This window comes from Hippocampus bargibanti, linkage group LG01, assembly GCF_051943395.1.
Source record: "Hippocampus bargibanti isolate YZ-2025 linkage group LG01, ASM5194339v1, whole genome shotgun sequence".
In the NCBI taxonomy this organism is placed as follows: domain Eukaryota; kingdom Metazoa; phylum Chordata; class Actinopteri; order Syngnathiformes; family Syngnathidae; genus Hippocampus; species Hippocampus bargibanti.
In genome coordinates this window covers 35,062,668-35,079,907 of record NC_142734.1, presented here as the reverse complement: position 1 = coordinate 35,079,907, position 17,240 = coordinate 35,062,668, and the positions used below count along the sequence as shown (strand labels likewise).

General features: G+C 44.5%; 2 protein-coding genes and 1 long non-coding RNA gene across 6 annotated transcripts in view; 1 reads left to right on the top strand and 2 right to left on the bottom strand.

Annotated features, from left to right (window-relative positions):
* The window catches only part of agrn (agrin), a 247,953-nt gene that overhangs the window by 41,342 nt on the left and 189,371 nt on the right, over positions 1-17,240 (top strand). The gene's annotated exons all lie outside the window — the stretch shown is intronic.
* Positions 1,158-2,391, bottom strand: LOC148904053 (uncharacterized). Its single transcript, XR_016116232.1, has 3 exons — positions 2,236-2,391; positions 1,689-1,784; positions 1,158-1,281 (listed from the first exon to the last, which is right to left on the bottom strand). It is a non-coding gene; the product is annotated as an uncharacterized LOC148904053 (long non-coding RNA).
* LOC148904052 (uncharacterized) lies at positions 3,780-6,355 on the bottom strand. 2 transcript variants are annotated; one of them, XR_016117102.1, is made up of 5 exons: positions 6,117-6,355; positions 5,699-5,791; positions 4,609-5,475; positions 4,191-4,283; positions 3,780-3,967 (listed from the first exon to the last, which is right to left on the bottom strand). XR_016117102.1 is itself a non-coding variant. In XM_089013201.1 (4 exons), exons 1-4 carry the CDS (start codon positions 6,256-6,258, stop codon positions 3,939-3,941), a joined length of 357 nt encoding a protein of 118 aa, XP_088869327.1. In that variant the 5' UTR covers positions 6,259-6,348; the 3' UTR covers positions 3,780-3,938. The 2 variants fall into 2 exon arrangements, 1 of the variants encoding a protein (XP_088869327.1); XM_089013201.1 differs by lacking the exon at positions 4,609-5,475 and having other exon boundaries at positions 6,117-6,348.

Below are 17,240 nucleotides of genomic sequence, written 5' to 3'. Positions count from 1 at the left end.
GCCGTTTCATGTCATTATTTTTTGGTGGGAGAACCATGACCAATATTCATCCTCAATCAGTTACTGCCACAAGGACATCCCATTTTGATACACTCACATACTTGACATACACATGACAAACAACCCAGCATCTCAGAATATGTTTTCACTCAGCTATTTCAGGTTTAATTATTTTATTTTAGTTTTTGTAATATAACATCTGGTCGTTGGATGGCGAGTGGTGTGCTTGGGGGACTGAGTGGAATTGACATAAGTCTTTATTAGCCCATTATACACATGCACGGTCATTAAAAGAGAGCAATTGGGGAGGCAGAACTCTAAAAAGGAGAGTGGTGATTCATGCTCATTCATATTTAATATGTCATTTGAGCCGGTAGTGTGGAATCTTCATCGCTCGGGTGCACCTCTGGGGTTATTATATAGACAAGGGCGTTGTCTCACATTCGAAGTGTGCGTGTGTATGCGTGCGTGTGTGTATGCGTGCGTGTGTAGAAAAAGGGCAACGCCAAAGTTTACATTTTTGGTCAATTCTTGATTTTGCTTGTTTCTTAGATTTGTTCATGCTTGTATTCTGAGTGGGTTGTGACTGTTACACGTGTGCATTTAATTTCATGAAACCATGACTCTGGACCAGGGGTGTCAAACTCCGGGCCTTAATCCTACATGTTTTCCTAGTCTCCCTGTTCCAACTCACCTGGGAGACTTGAGAAAACATGTAGGATTGCGGCCCGCGAGGACCGGAGTTTGACACCCCTGCTCTGGACGGTATGTTGAGCAATGACTCCTCTGCCATGTGTTTTGCTTGCTGTGGTATGAAAGTCATGACTATTTTTTTCCCTTTCTTCTTCTCATTGTTCAAAGACAGTGACTGTCAAACGATTGGTACCTCTGAATAAATTAGCTAATAAAAATCATTCCAAGAAGCTTTTGTTGCGTGTTTTGGATGCTCGGAAGACACTTAAACCAATGGCCCAACAGATTATGCATGACAGGCGAATATAAGACGCGACTATGAACATAAAAAAAGTTTCAATCACACATAATGCAAGAAAGAAAGTCCCCCATTTTTTATAACATTTTTTAATGCTTTCAAACTAAACTACTGTGAATACAGGTTTAACCACCAACACCCTCCAATCGTTTGATGATTTTCCCAAAAAAAAAAAAAACATTTTTTGAAAGGATTGTCGCAGTTGTCCAATCTGGAGCACTTCGAGTCGATGGGTTTATGTGTATTCTGCTCACACGTTCATGGCCAAGCGCAATACTCTCCCCAGCCGACTACAAGTCAGAGAAAGTGACAAAAAGTGTCCATGTCAACATACTTTTGTTTCTGCAATTCAGTGAAGTCTCTTTTATTGTAAGGGCATTTGACACACTTTGATCATATGAATAAGCCTCCGGTGTGCCAACTCCACGCAAACCCACGTCTGGCTTTTCTCTGTTGACAAGTATGGTGTATTAACCTCAACAGTTATATACAGGTTGTTTGGACACACATTTGCCGTACCTTACGGTTGTCATTTACTGCGCATGTGTGTAAATGTGCTCACTCTCTTCCCATATCTGCTGATGCAACAAGTCACGGTCAATGCAGTTTACCAAGGAAAACGCATGTGTCTGCTTCGTCACATAAAACGCCACAACAAGGTTGCCGAAATAGGATGATATAATGTACAGCTACTCACATGAGAATTCACGACAGATTTGGCCATCTACGCACGTTCTGACACGGCATGGGGCATTTGGTACGGGAACACATGTAACGCATTGCAGAGCTTCACCTGAGGGATAAAGTTTTGAGACATAAAAAAATATGTTTTTCCTTTCGGCTTTTACCATGAGAGGTCACCGCAACTTGACGTCATTTTCTATCCGTTGGTTTTGCAAATCCTTATCTCTCACACAACTGGAAACGTGCAACTCCTTTCATGCAAAATTGTGACATCTCTCTCGGAAAATTGCTGTTTGTCTTCTCTTGCAATCCAGTTACAAAACTTTTCTGATCATAGTGTAATTTTCTACTCTTAAAACAATGACTTTTGACCCCGTAGCATAAACTAGTGACTTTGGAGGGCCGAAGTCCTACATGTTTTCCAAGTCTCTCTGTTGCAACACACCTGAGGCTGTGTTGCAACAGATGTGTTGCAACAGGGAGACTTGGAAGACATGTAGGTCCTCCAGGACCGGAGTTTGACACCCCTGAACAAGGCTGTCTGAAAGGAAAACACTCACCAACTGCGACGAGTGCGATGACGCAGAAGGCCAAGATCAACCACTTCATTGTCGCATTCAACACAATAGCCTGTCGGCGATTCGTCAACCTATGCTTCTTCGACTCAATGATCACTTCATTCCGATATGTTCTTTTATACATGACTTGATTTCATTAGCTTGTTGTCTTTTTCGGACCTGCCCTTGTCCAAATATGTATCTATTAAGATTTGTTATGCCTGCAGCTTCATTCGAACCTGCGTGTTTTCCAGATTTTCCTGCTTTTAAACACACCTGATTCAAATGATCAGGATAAGTTTATGGCTCCTATCAAACTTACTGATACAATAATAATAACAATAATAATAATAATAATACATTTCATTTTTAAACGCCTTTCAAAACTCTCAAGGTCACTTTACAGTCACAGGATAAAGTCTAGTAGGGTAGTAGGGCCTATCATAGCTGTGTCCGGTGCCGCCATGTCTGGACATTAGGGATATATATATATATATATATATATATATATATATATATATATATATATATATATATATATATATATATATATATATATATATATAGGGCCGATACTACCAGTAAGACTTTAGTTTGCTGACAAAGCCTCGTGGATAAGAAGCGAAACGTCCAACACCTTCAAAGTAGTACAGATGACGGCTGAAGAAACCTTTTCATCGATGGACCACTCCTGTACGACTGAGAGCTTACACAGATGAGTCACAGGATACGTTTTTCTGTGGGTGAGCAGTGGCAGCCACACGCGCCAGCCTTTCACTCAACCCACAAGTAACTCGGATAGAATAGTAAGACAAATAGCTAGAAAGCTAGCTAGCCAGCCAATAGATAGCTAAAAGCTAGCCAACTAGATAGCTATCCAGATAGCTATTGTACGTTATATCACAGAAAAGACAATTGACTGAAGATCATTTGGATCAGGAGGTGTGTACATGTACAAACATGAAATTTGGTGTGTGTATTAAAAATTATTGATTATTTTAAATGAAACATCCTTCATAGAAATCCAAGATGGCCAGCACATTTTTGATTTCCAATCTGCTTATCCTCACAGTAGTCAGTCTTGAATAGAAATCATTTCGCCACATTGAACAGGAATTCATTTGTAAATGAATCTTTTAGATTTTCAGGCAATTCTTGAGTTGGCTTCTTAGATTTGTTCGTGCTTATTTTGAGTGGGGTGTGACTGTTACACATGTATTTAATGTCATGAAACTATGACTCTGGACGGTATGTTGAGCAATGACTCCTCTGCCATGTGTTCTACTTGCTGTGGTATGAAAGTCGTGACTATTTTTTTCCTTTTGTCTCCTCATTGTTCAAAGACACAGTGACTGTCAAACGATTGGTACCTCTGCATGAATTACCTGATAAAAATCATTCCAAGAAGCTTTTGTTGCGTGTTTTGGATGCTCGGAAGACACTTAAACCAATGGCCCAACAGATTATGCATGACAGGCGGAATATAAAACGCTCCTATAAACATTAAAATAAAGTTTCAATCACACACAATGCAAGAAACAAAGTCGCCCATTTTTTATAACATTTTTTAATGCTTTCAAACTAAACTACTGTGAATACAGGTTTCACCACCAACATCCTCCAATCCATTTTTTGAAAGGATTGTCGCAGTTGTCCAATATGGAGCACTTCGAGTCTTTGGGTTGGGGTGTATTCTGCTCACACGTTCATGGCGAAGCGCAATACTGTCCGCCCCCTACAAGTCAGAGAAAGTGACAAAAAGTGTCCATGTCAACATACTTTTGTTTCTGCAATTCAGTGAAGTCTCTTTTATCGTGAGGGCATTTGACACAATTTGATCATATGAATAAGCCCCCGGTGTGCCAACTCCACACTCGTGGCAAGAATGCAACCCACATTTGGCTTTTCTTTTTTGACAAGGTTGCCGAAATAGGATGAAATAATGTACAGCGACTCACATAGCAAGTTACGACAGATTTGGCCTGCTTTGCACGTTTCGTCCTTGCACATTGGTGGAAATACAATGCAGCTTTTGCATTTTAGAGCTTCACCTGAGGGATAGAGTGGGAGAATTTTGAGACATTAAAAAAATATTTTCTTCCTTTCGGCTATTACCATGAGGGGTCACCGCAACGTGTCATCATTTTCTATCCGTTTGTTTTGCAAATCCTTATCTCTCACACAACGGTCAACGTGCGGCTCCTTACATGCAAAATTGTTACATCTCTCTCAGAAAATAGCAGTTTGTATTCTCTTGCAATCCAGTCAAAAAACTTTTCTGATCATAGTGTAATTTTCTACTCTGAAAACAATGACTTGTCTTAAGGCTTTTGACCCGGTAGCATAAACTAGGCTGTCTGAAAGGAAAACACTCACCAACTGCGAAAAGTGCGATGACGCAGAAAGCCAAGATCAACCACTTCATTGTCGCGTTCAACACAGTAGCCTGTCGTCGACTCGTCAACTTATGCTTCTTCCACTCAATGATCACTTCAGTCCAATGTGTCCTTTTATACATCACTTGATTTTGTTTGCTTGTTGTGTTTTTCGGACTTGCCCCTTGTCCAAATATGTATCTATTAAGATATCTTCCTGCTTTCAACACCCATGATTCAAATGATCAGGATAATTTTCTTGCTCCTATCGAGCTTACTGATACAATAATAATAATAATAGATTTACTTTTTAAGCGCCTTTCAAAACTCACAAGGTCTCTTTACAGTCACAGGATAAGTTTTTCTGTGGGTGAGCAGTGGCAGCCACACGTGCCAGCCTTTCACTCAACCCGCAAGTAACTCGGATAGAATACGAAGACAAATAGCTAGAAAGCTAGACACAGTCTAGTCTTCAAAGACACAGTGACTGTCAAACGATTGGTACCTCTGCGTAAGTTACCTGATAAAAATCATTCCAAGAAGCTTTTGTTGCGTGTTTTGGATGCTCGGAAGACACTTAAACCAATGGCCCAATAGATTATGCATGACATGCGAATATAAGACGCTACTATAAACATTAAAATAAAGTTTCAATCACACATAATGCATGAAAGAAAGTCCTCCATTTTTATAACATTTAATGCTTTCAAACTAAACTACTGTGAATACAGGTTTAACCACCAACACCCTCCAATCCATTTTTTGAACGGATTGTCGCAGTTGTCCAATCTGGAGCACTTCGAGTCTTTGGGTTGGGGTGTATTCTGCTCACACGTTCATGGCCAAGCGCAAACCTGTCCGCTGGCCCCTACATGTCAGAGAAAGTGACAAAAAGTGTCCATGTCAACATACTTTTGTTTCTGCAATTCAGTGAAGTCTCTTTTATTGTAAGGGCATTTGACACACTTTGATCATATGAATAAGCCTCCGGTGTGCCAACTCCACGCTCGTGGCAAGAATGAAACCCACATTTGGCTTTTCTTTGTTGACAAGGTTGCCGAAATAGGATGAAATAATGTACAGCTACTCACATCGTAAATTACGACAGATTTGGCCCTGTGCACACGTTTGGACGTAGCACAGTGGTGGAAATCCACCACAGGAACGGCATTGCAGAGCTTCACCTGAGGGATAGAGTTGGAGGATTTTGAGACATTAAAACAATATTTTCTTTCTTTCAGCTATTACCATGAGGGGTCACCGCAACTTGTCATCATTTTCAATCCGTTTGTTTTGCAAATCCTTATCTCTCTCACAACGGTCAACGTGCGGCTCCTTACATGCAAAATTGTGACATCTCTCTCGGAAAATTGCTGTTTGTATTCTCTTGCAATCCAGTTACAAAACTTTTCTGATCATAGTATAATTTTCTACTCTGAAAACAATGACTTGTCTTAAGGCTTTTGACCCCGTAGCATAAACAAGGCTGTCTGAAAGGAAAATACTCACCAACTGCGAACAGTGCGATGACGCAGAAGGCCAGGATCAACCACTTCATTGTCGCGTTCAACACAGTAGCCTGTCGTCGACTCGTCAACTTATGCTTCTTCCACTCAATGATCACTTCAGTCCGATGTGTACTTTTATACATTACTTGATTTTATTTGCTTGTTGTCTCTTTCGGACCTGCCTCTTGTCCAAATATGTATCTATAAGTTTTATTATGCCCCCACCTTCACTCGAGGCATTCGTGAGCCTCCAGTCACGCTTCCCAAATATGAAAGTGGCCTCTCGTCACGATTTAATGAGCAGGTGTTAAAGTCCAAACCTGCGTGTTTTCCATGTCTTCCTGCTTTCAACACACCTGATTCAAAAGATCAGGATAATTTCCTGGCTCCTATCGAGCTTACTGAGACAATAATAATAATACATTTCATTTTTAAGCGCCTTTCAAAACTCTCAAGGTCACTTTACAGTCACAGGATAAGTCTTTCTGTGGGTGAGCAGCGGCAGCCACACGCGCCAGCCTTTCACTCAACTCGCATGTAACTCGGATAGAACAGTAGACTTGGCATGCTGCGAATGGTACTGCAACACATGATCACTTCAGGCCAATGTGTTCTTTTTTTTACATTACTACTTAATTTTGTTTGCTTGCTGTCTTTTACGGACCTGCCCCTTGTCCAAATATGTATCGATAAGATTTATTATGCCCCGACCTTCACTCGAGGCATTCGTGAGCCTCCAGTCACATTTCCTCAAATATAAACGTGAGCCTTCGTCATGATTTAATGCAGAGATGTCAATGTCCGAACCTGTGTGCTTTCCATGTCTTCCTGCTTTCAATACATTTGTTTCAAATGATCAGGATAATTTCCTAGCTCCTATCGAGCTTACTGATACAATAATAATAATCAGCATCAGCATCATCATTAGCATCATCATAATCTTAATAATCTTTAATAATAATAATACATTTCATTTTTAAGCGCCTTTCAAAACTCTCATGGTCACTTAACAGTCACAGGATAAGTTTTTCTGTGGGTGAGCAGTGGCAGCCACACGCGCCAGCCTTTCACTCAACCCGCAATTAACTCGGATAGAATATTAAGACTAATAGCTAGAAAGCTAGCTAGCAAGCCAATAGATAGCTAATAGCTAGCCAACTACATAGCTAGCCAGCCAGCCAGATAGCTATTGTACGGTATGACAGAAAAGACAATTGACTGAGAAGATCATTTGGATCAGGAGGTGTGTACATGTACAAACATGAAATTTGGTGTGTGTATATAAAATTACTTATTTTAAATCAAACAGGCTTTATAGAAATCCAAGATGGCCGGCTCTTTTTTGATTTGCAATCTGCTTATCCTCACAAGAGTCGGTCTTGAATAGAAATCATTTCGCCACGTTGAACAGAAATTAATTTTTAAATGAATCTTTTCAAATTAAAAATTCAACTGAGGTGTAATAAATGACATAACTGGTGTTCAAATATTGTCATGTCATGTACAGTTTGAACATTGAATTCAGTAATTCGCTGATCACCAATTTGTGGTCCCCAGTGATTCCAACATGTTTTTTTTGTCGAACATGGAGATATATTTTCCCCCAAAATGTTGCTTTGAGCGTGCCCCGTGATTGGCTGGCAACGATTCGGAAAATGAATCAATATATTGGGCTTCGTTGAAGACTTTAAACTTTTACGATTCAAACTCATGTGGCGATACTCCGCCCTTTTCACAAACATGTACTTTTCCATCCACTCAGATAATTATGATCATTATTATTGACATTTACACTTCAAAAGTTCATGGTTGTGTGTTCTTGGTGGAGTTGGGTGTCCAATGGCTGTGGTACCATCTTCAACTTTGGGTGAATGAGAAGTACAAAAAGACAAGTCCGGAAAGGACAAGGGGATTGATTGTGTGTGTGTGTGTGTGTGTGTGTGTGTGTGCACGTGTGTGTGTTTGTACGGCTATACTTGTGAGGTCCACAATGATTTTATACCATACGTAGTGAGGACATTTTTGACTTGTGAGGACCGTTAGGTCGGTCCTCACAAGTTTTTCATTGAAAAGGCTTCTAGAAGGTCTAATATGCATCTCTCAAAGCTGCTCACCGTCAGAATAACTTAGCCTGTGACTGTAAAGTGTCCTTGAGAGTTTTGAAAGGTGCTCATAACTTAAATATATTTTTATGATTATTTTCAGGGAGGTCCTCACAAACGCATCAACATTCATTTTGTGTGTGTATTTTTATTTCACTTGGATACACACACTTTGGACTCTCTACCGCCATCTTTTGGATTTTTAGATATTTATGTTCCAGCAAAATTCAAACTGGAGAAAACAGTCTCATGGGGTTATTAGAAAGTAAAACTGATTCATTTTCATTACATGTAATATTTGTCTAAGTTTAATTAATTTTTTAACAAAACATAATGTTCTGAAATAGAAGTCGTTTTGTGAACCCAACATTGGAATATGGCCTCAGACCCATCCAAAATTATACCTTAAGTCAAACCACTGAAAAAAATACATTGAATGAACAGGTTTAAAAAATTAGATAGAGTGGAGAAATTTACATTTGCTTCATGTTCATTCCATGAATGACATACTGAGCAAAGTTTATGTTGTCATTTTATAACTCCACATTTGTAATTAGAAGTGTACATTTCTAACAGTAAGGTAAGACCTATGTGAGTATTTTACTGGGTTTTATATTCTGATGTATGAGTGATGGAACTATTATTTACCCTTATATTTAGGGCATCAGTCTCATCTTTTGCAAAATACATACAAGGACAGAGGTGGCAGAATAAATGTGTACTCAACTGTCTTGTTACTTTTAAAAAACATCACAGAAAAAAGGGGCACTTGAGTAAAAGTAAATACATACATCGTGAAAGAAGCACAAGGACTGAGTCATTGGTAAGTAACTTCTTGTTTGTATTCAAATTAGCACATTAAACAGAAATAGTAAAGTGATATTCTATTTCAAAAGTTGTCCCTGGGTGCGAGTGCGGATGGACCTTAAAGCAATAAGTTAAATAAATAAATAAATAAATAAATAAATAAATGGATGTGTGGGGCGTGTGGGTCGATGGATGATGAATGAATGAAGTGACAGCTGTAAGCATATTTACACCCTTTGGCGGTCCCAATGATGATCATGTAGTTCTCTTGGTCAACAAGATTGGGGCCAGAGTTGAGGGAGCATTTGCTGACATGTTCAGTTGGGTCTTCTGCGGGTTAAAAAAAAATATATAAGCGAGAAAGTTGTGATGAGATTAACATGATAAATAGCACAATACGTAATAATACGTTTCAAAATTGTACAGATGACGGCTGAAGAAACCTCATCGATGGACCACTCCTGTACGACAGAGCTTACATAGACGTAATAATACGTAATAAGTAAAGTGGTTAACCACCTCTCCCAGAACACACAATAATATATTTTGGCTGTTAAAAGAATAATTTGCACGTTTCAAGCAGCATGTGTGTGTGGTACTTGTCGAGCCATTCAAAATGAAATAAAGACTTACCTTCAAGATAAGCAAGAGGGCCTCACCTGCATTTCCCAGCTTCTGCAAAGGTGCAACAGCTGATGGTAACAACCCTGGCAAAAACAGCATATTCAGATGTTGGGGGAGGGGAAGAAAAACTATTTGAACTATATCATGTTAGTCCTACATAAGCATGATTTGTGCCAAACAGCAATACAGACCATTACTGGATGAACTGCATTTTTTTATCAAGACATTACGACTTTCTTATGACAGTACAGTATATATAACCCGACTGCACTCAAATAAATACTGATATATTTATTCACAATGAATGTCTTTTGTGGTGGTTTTAAATTGATTTAGCAGTTTTCATAAGCTAGAGTGCCTGACAAAAGTCTTGCTGCTTATCCAAGTTGTAGGAACAACAAATAAGAACTTGACTTGGAGTTCATCAATTGGAATCACAAATGGCTTATATGAAAGGCAATGCACATTATATCAAAATAAAGTTTTGGACAGAAAGGTCAGATTTTGCTTGGACAAAAGTCTTGTCGCATACAAAAATAATGTAGAAATTATACATATATTTCATTTTGAATACACAAATATGCTACAATAACGTCAGAACATAAAGTCTTGATGCATTAGAAAAAGAATTCATATTGTGTATGGCTCTTGTGAGCTTGGAGGACTGCATACATACGTCTCGGCAAGGACTCAATTAATTTATTGATGAAGTCATCTGGAATGGCAAACAAAACAGTCTTGCAGGACTCCCAGAGTTCATCAAGATTCTTCGGTTTCATCTTCCAAGCTTTCTTCATCTTACCCCAGACATGTTCAATAACATTCATGTCTGGTGACTGGGCTGGCCAATCCTGGAGCACCTTGACCTTCTTCGCTTTCAGGAACTTTGATGTGGATGAGAAGGAGCACTGTTGCAGAATTTGCCCTCTCTTGCAGTTTGGAATGTAACGAGCAGCAAGAATTTCTTGATTCTTCATGCACACCCCCATACTGGATGTAACCCCAAACCATGATTTTTCCTCCACCAAACGACTGTTTTCTAGGTGAATCTTGGATCTAAAGAGTTTGATGTTTCTCTTTATTTGTAAGTAGGTTCGTTGTGAGATCTCCCAGGCAGGTGACATGCAGAGATTGATCATGGCGTGGAGTCGAGCAAGTCGTGCTGTCAAACTCTGTGCGATGCTGAGCAGGTGTCTGCGAGCTGCATGTGTCTGGGTCTGAGAATGTTCTTCTTCTTGTTGCCAGTCAGCGAGTTTAGTGGCAGGGCAGCCTCGGCACAGTTCGGGATGAAGCGGCGGTAGAAGTTTACCATCCCGAGGAATTGTTGTAATTGGGTTACCGTCTCGGGTGTGGGAAAGTCACGGATAGCCTGCACCTTGCCAGGTAGAGGACGTACTCCTTTGCCATCGACTAGGTGGCCGAGGAACTTGATCTTGGGTTGCCCAGAAACGCACTTGTCGGAGTTGACGACCAGGCCGTGCTCGTCCAGACGCTTGAAGACCGTTTTCAGGTGCTGCAGGTGCTCCTCTTGGGAGTCGCTGGCGATGAGGATGTCGTCGATGTAGGCACAGCAGAAGTCAAGACCGCGGAGGACAGAGTCGATGAAGCATTGAAAAGTCTGAGAGGCGTTCCGGAGGCCGAATGGCATGGGCAAGAACTCCAACGAGCCAAATGGGGTGGTGACGGCCGTCTTCGACACATCCTCTTTCGCGACAGGGATGTGGTGGTAGGCTCTTACCAGATCGACGGTGGAGAACACTGTTTGTCCGTGGAGGAAGGACACGCAGTCGTGGATGTGAGGAAGAGGGTAGCGGTCAGGAACTGTGACGAAATTCAGCGCACGGTAGTCACCGCGGGGACGCCAGTCGCCCACCTTCGCCATGGGGACCATGTGCAGCGGGGAGGCCCATTTACTGTCCGATGGACGGATAATACCGAGCTGAAGCATGTGGTTGAATTCGGCTTCAGCAATCCGTTGTTTCACTGGGGCAAGGCGGCGAAAGCGTTGAAACTTCGCGGGACCAGCGGTCACCATGTGGTGAACAATGACGGGGGCAGGTAGGGTCGTCCGACTGGTGTTGGTTAGGTCGGTTGCGGCTTGGGCTGCACTCTCGAATGGTGATTACGGCAGCGTTCTCGACTGTGGCTGTATTCCCGGATTTCGGTTCGCAGGGCACGCATCTCGTCGATGAGCAGTTGGAGAGCATCAGTCGAGGGCCCTGGCATCGGAGGAAGCTGCATGGCAGAAACGGTAGGCTGCCGCGCGTACGCCTCTGCAACTTTGTCGGCGAGGGCGACCAACTCCTGCAAGGTGGAGTCAGGTGATGTTGTTGCCAGGACTGCTTGGATCATCGGGGGCAGCTTCTCTATGAAGATGTTCCGCAGGAAAAAACGAGCCGGATGCGCTCAGAAGAGCCGTTAGGAGGTGAGCCGTTCTGGGAGGTGCACACGTCTGCCGCTCCGGGTCGTTCGGCCACACGGAAAGGCCAGGTACAAAGAAGGTCGATCACCAGACATGGGGGGCATTGTTGGGAAGGTGGTCGACGTCGATGTTCGAGAGCACGGGGCAACGTGTGCTCTCCGACTGCCGGTTTGAGTCAGTCGATGGAGACTGTATCCTCGCGGCCGTTGATTTGAATCCAGAACGTCTTCTCACCACGGGAGAGGACGGAATACGGGCCAACGTAAGGGGGCTGGAGGGGCTTGCGCACCCGATCACACCGCATGAAGACATGCGTACATGTCTGGAGTGCGGGATCCACCTGCGTCGGTCGGTACGATGTTCGCGGCGGCCAGGGCCGCAGAGCCAGCGCAAACTGCCGGAGGCGGGTGAGCAGATCATTGACGTCGATAGTCGTTGCGTCGGTCAGGTTGAGCAGCTCACCAGGCAGTTGTAAACTGGCGCCATATACCAGCTCCGCTGGAGTCGAGTTGATGTCGGGTTTTAGCGTGGAGCGGATGCCCAGCAACACTGGAGGCAGGTTATCCACCCAGTGTTCGGCATTGTCGGAAGACATCAGGGAGGCCTTCAGTTGGTGATGGAAGCGCTCAACCATGCCGTTCGCAGCTGGGTGGTAGGCCGTCGTCCGGTGTCGTTCACATCCCAGAAACTTGCACAGCTTGCCAAATAGTGCAGACTCGAACTGGGCTCCACGATCGGTGGTGATGGACTTCAGTGATCCAAAGCGGGCGACCCAGTGTTGGAGGAAGGCACCGACAACAGCTTCGAACCCACAGTCGGACAAGGGAAGGGCTTTGCACCATCGGGTGAAACGGTCAATGCAAGTCAACAAGTACCGGAAGCCACGGGAGGGGGGAAGGAGTCCGACAAGATCTATGTGGACTTGACTGAACCGGCCGTTCGGCGTGTCAAAAATTCCCACGGGTGACTTCGTATGGCGCTGGTCCTTTGAGCGTTGGCATCGTAGACAGCCGCGCACCCAGTCTCGCGCATCCCTCTGCAGTCCTTTCCAGGAAAACCTTTTCGCCAGCAACTTGGTCGTACCACAAATTCCAGGATGAGAGAGACTGTGCAGAGAGTTGAACACCTTTCGCCGGAAGGAGTCTGGAACCAGTGGTCGAGGGACGCCGTCGGACTGGACGTACAGGATTGTGCAGCCAGAGTTAGGGAGAGGGACAGCGATGATGTTGGGGTCGTTGGCATGGTCGGTCAGACCTTCTCGTACCTGGGCTGCTGCCATCTCGTCGTAGTCAAGACCGTCTGGGAACTGGATCTCGTTGATCTCAACCCAAGAAAGGGCATCTGCGACCTCGTTTTGAGCCCCCTGGACGTGGCGAAACTCAAGGTCAAATTGCGAGAGGTAGTCCAAGTGCCAAACTTCTCGCTCCAGGTACTTCGTCGATGCCGAGGGGATGGCGGAAGGAGTGGCTTGTGGTCGGTAAAGATGATGACACGGCCACCCTCGATGAAGTGCCGGAAGTGCTTCACGCTAAGGTAGACGCCAAGAAGTTCCCGGCCAAAGGTGGAGTACCGGCGTTCGGCCGGCTGGAGGGCCTTGGACAAGAAGGCGATGGGTCGAGAGTCACCATTAAAGCCGTCGTGGAGAACCGCACCGATTGCAACCGTGGAGGCGTCAACCATGAGAGACAACTGACCATCGGGGCTTGGGTGAGCTAGGAGTGTTGCATAGGAAACGAGATCCTTCAGCCGTTGAAAAGCCTTTAATTGCTCGGAGAGGTCGACAGCAATGTTCTTCTTCTTGTTGCCAGTCAGCGAGTTTAGTGGCAGGGCAGCCTCGGCACAGTTCGGGATGAAGCGGCGGTAGAAGTTTACCATCCCGAGGAATCGTTGTAATTGGGTTACCGTCTCGGGTGTGGGAAAGTCACGGATAGCCTGCACCTTGCCAACTAGAGGGCCTACTCCTTTGCCATCGACTAGGTGGCCAAGGAACTTGATCATGGGTTGCCCAGAAACACACTTGTCGGAGTTGACAACCAGGCCGTGCTCGTCCAGACGCTTGAAGATCATTTCCAGGTGCTGCAGGTGCTCCTCTTGGGAGTCGCTGGCGATGAGGATGTCGTCGATGTAGGCACAGCAGAAGGCCGGAGGCCAAATGGCATGCGCAGGAACTCAAACGAGCCAAATGGGGTAGTGACGGCCGTCTTCGACACATCCACTTTCGCGACAGGGATCTGGTGGTAGGCTCTTACCAGATCGACGGTGGAGAACACTGTTTGTCCGTGGAGGAAGGACACGCAGTTGTGGATGTGAGGAAGAGGGTAGCGGTCAGGAACTGTGACAAAATTCAGCGCACGGTAGTCACCGCGGGGACGCCAGTCGCCCACCTTCGCCATGGGGACCATGTGCAGCGGGGATGCCCATCTACTGTCCGATGGACGGATAATACCGAGCTGAAGCATGTGGTTGAATTCGGCTTCGGCAATCCGTTGTTTCGCCGGGGCAAGGCGGCGAAAGCGTTGAAACTTCGCGGGACCAGCAGTAACAATGTGGTGAACAACGTCGGGGGCAGGTAGGGTCGTCCGACTGGGGTTGGTCAGGTCGGTTGCGGCTTGGGCTGCGCTCTCGAATGGGGCCGCGTCCGTGATTACGGCGGCGTTCTCGACTGTGGCTGCGTTCCCGGATTTCGGTTCGCGGGGCACGGATCTCGTCGATGAGCAGTTGGAGAGCATCAGTCGAGGGCCCTGGCGTCGGAAGAAGCTGCATGGCAGAAACGGTAGGCTGCCCCGCGTACGCCTCCGCAACTTTGTCGGCGAGGGCGGCCAACTCCTGCAAGGTGGAGTCGGGTGGGTTGTTGCCAGGACTGCTTGGATCATCGGGGACAGCTTCTCTATGAAGACAGGAAACTCTGGTCCTTGATGCTGTTGCCCGCCACCGTCTCGAGGCATTGCAGGAGCTGGGAGGGCCGGCTGTCTCCCAGCTCGACGTCATGCCTCAAGGCTGTGTACCTCATGTGTTCCATGAGGGTGGTGTGCCTCAGGATTTCCTGTTTCAGGGCCGCGTAAGGATTCTCGGCCGGAGGGTCAAACGACCAGCCAACTCCGGAGTGAGGGCTGCGACCACATAGTGGAATTTGCTGGTCTCCTGGGTGATGGCACGGTTGACGAATTGGGAGTCAACCACTTGGAACTCCAGAGCTCCATGTCATCGTGCCTGGGGGGAAGGGGGGGGGGGGGGGGGTTTGAGGGAGACGGCGGAAATCTGGTCTCTTTCCATTAGGAGAGTTGATTGGGCTGAGGAGGAGAAGAAAAAAAATCCTCCTGGCTGGCTCGCCAATAAAGATGTTTCTCTTTATTTGTAAGTTGGTTTGTTGTCAGATCTCCCAATCTCCCAGGCAGGTGACACGCAGAACTTGATCGTGGCGTGGAGTCGAGCAAGTTGTGCTGTGAAACTCCGTGTGATGCTGAGCAGGTCTCTGCGAGCTGCGTGTCTGTCTGGGTCTGAGTCCGAGATGAGTCTGATTCTCTCTGTCCCGCAACGGCTACTTTTATACAATTTTCAAGCGTGTGACATGTGTCAGGCTGAGACGCACTTCAAGGAGACCAAGGGCTTGAAAGACATCAAAGCCGCGGTGCGCACCGGTGACGCCACAGGTCCATGTGGGTTCCAACAGGTCTTCTGCAGTATTTGCGGCGATTGGGATGCAGTTCAATGGACGATTCATCAGAAAAATCAACCTTCTGCTACTTTTCCACTGTCCATCGTTTCTGCAAGCTGTGGGCTTGAGCAAATGCAACACGATTGTTTCGTTGTCTTCTGTTTAATGCTAGTTTCTGAGCACAAACTAGGCCATAGAGACCACTGCGTGAGAGAAGTCCACAAACTGTCCTTGTAGATCAGGGGTGGGCAAACTTATTGACTGGCGGGCCATAATGGGTTCTAAAATTTGACAGAGGGGCCGGCCAGGCCAGGAGCATATGGAGGCAGTGTTTGGGCCGGATATACTAAAGCATTAAATGCAGTGTGTGCGAACCTCAGCACAGTAAGCACACTACAACCCAATTTATTAAATGTCTTTCTAACGTGGAAAATAGCCCTTAGCAGTTCAAACATTTGCCTCATGGAATATGCAAGATATGGCATTTACATACTATTTCGCGGATACCTGGAATATAAGGCCAGCAACTTTTCAGAGTTGTCTGCCCTGGTGTCCGCTAGCTTTTTGTCATGAGTCAGTTTTTACTATAATTTGGCCAAGTTCGGTGGGCCGGATTAAAAATCCTGACGGGCCGTATGTGGCCCGCGGGCCGTCGTTTGCCAATGTCTGGTATAAGCCATAATAATCAAAATTCTCACAAATAAAACCTCAAAATATCTTGCAAATCATGTTATGAGTAAATAATATATTCATTTCACCTTTTAAATTGAATCACTTAAACGAATGAATGTTTTCACAAGATTCAAATTTTCTGAGTTTTACCTGTATATGATCAACTTCTCTGAAACAAGAATATGCGTCAAGGATCCTCAGTCTTGGGCTTGACCTTGCATATTTCTTGGAGTTTGATGTGGTCTTGTTGGCTCTCTGTAATTTGTGAAGCTAGAAAAAACCCCAAGCAACAAATTTAACCATCAAAAGATGCAGTGTCACTGGCCATTGTGTCAATTACTATTTGCCACTTAAATTTGCTCATGCAACATTGATACTAAGGCCTACATTATCCAGGAAAATTAATTCGTAAAAAAAGCTTCATTGTCAACAATCCACAACATTGTTCAATTATGCAACACTGTTCACAAACTATGTAACACAAGTAAATATTAGATTTAGATTTAAGGCTAGCGTTGGGCTGAAATCCTAAAGTCAAAACGTAACTAACATTCACGTCTATTAGACAAAAGTACTATTGCACTCGAAAATACTAAATGAAATCCAATACACCTCTCTATAAAGTGCTATTGTGTAGATAGATATGCATACACACTGCATAGATAATGATGTAACTGTTAATGCTAACGTTAGCTGAACACACGTTTTTAGCTTGCATGAACCTAATTTGAATGTCGAACTTAGCGTTACCTAATATAGCAACGCGGGTGTCAATATATCGCAAAAGTTAAACGGAAATTACCTTTTAATATTCCGGCTGCGATGTGATCCAGTCCATCTTCT

Excerpts from the sequence above, each read along its gene's own strand:
- LOC148904052 (XM_089013201.1), bottom strand. The coding sequence starts at position 6,258 with ATGTATAAAAGTACACATCGGACTGAAGTGATCATTGAGTGGAAGAAG. Across the intron at positions 4,284-5,698 it reads AATCTGTCGTAATTTACGAT|GTGAAGCTCTAAAATGCAAA; the intron begins GTGAGTAGCTGT and ends TCTATCCCTCAG. Across the intron at positions 3,968-4,190 it reads AATCTGTCGTAACTTGCTAT|GGGGCGGACAGTATTGCGCT; the intron begins GTGAGTCGCTGT and ends TCTGACTTGTAG.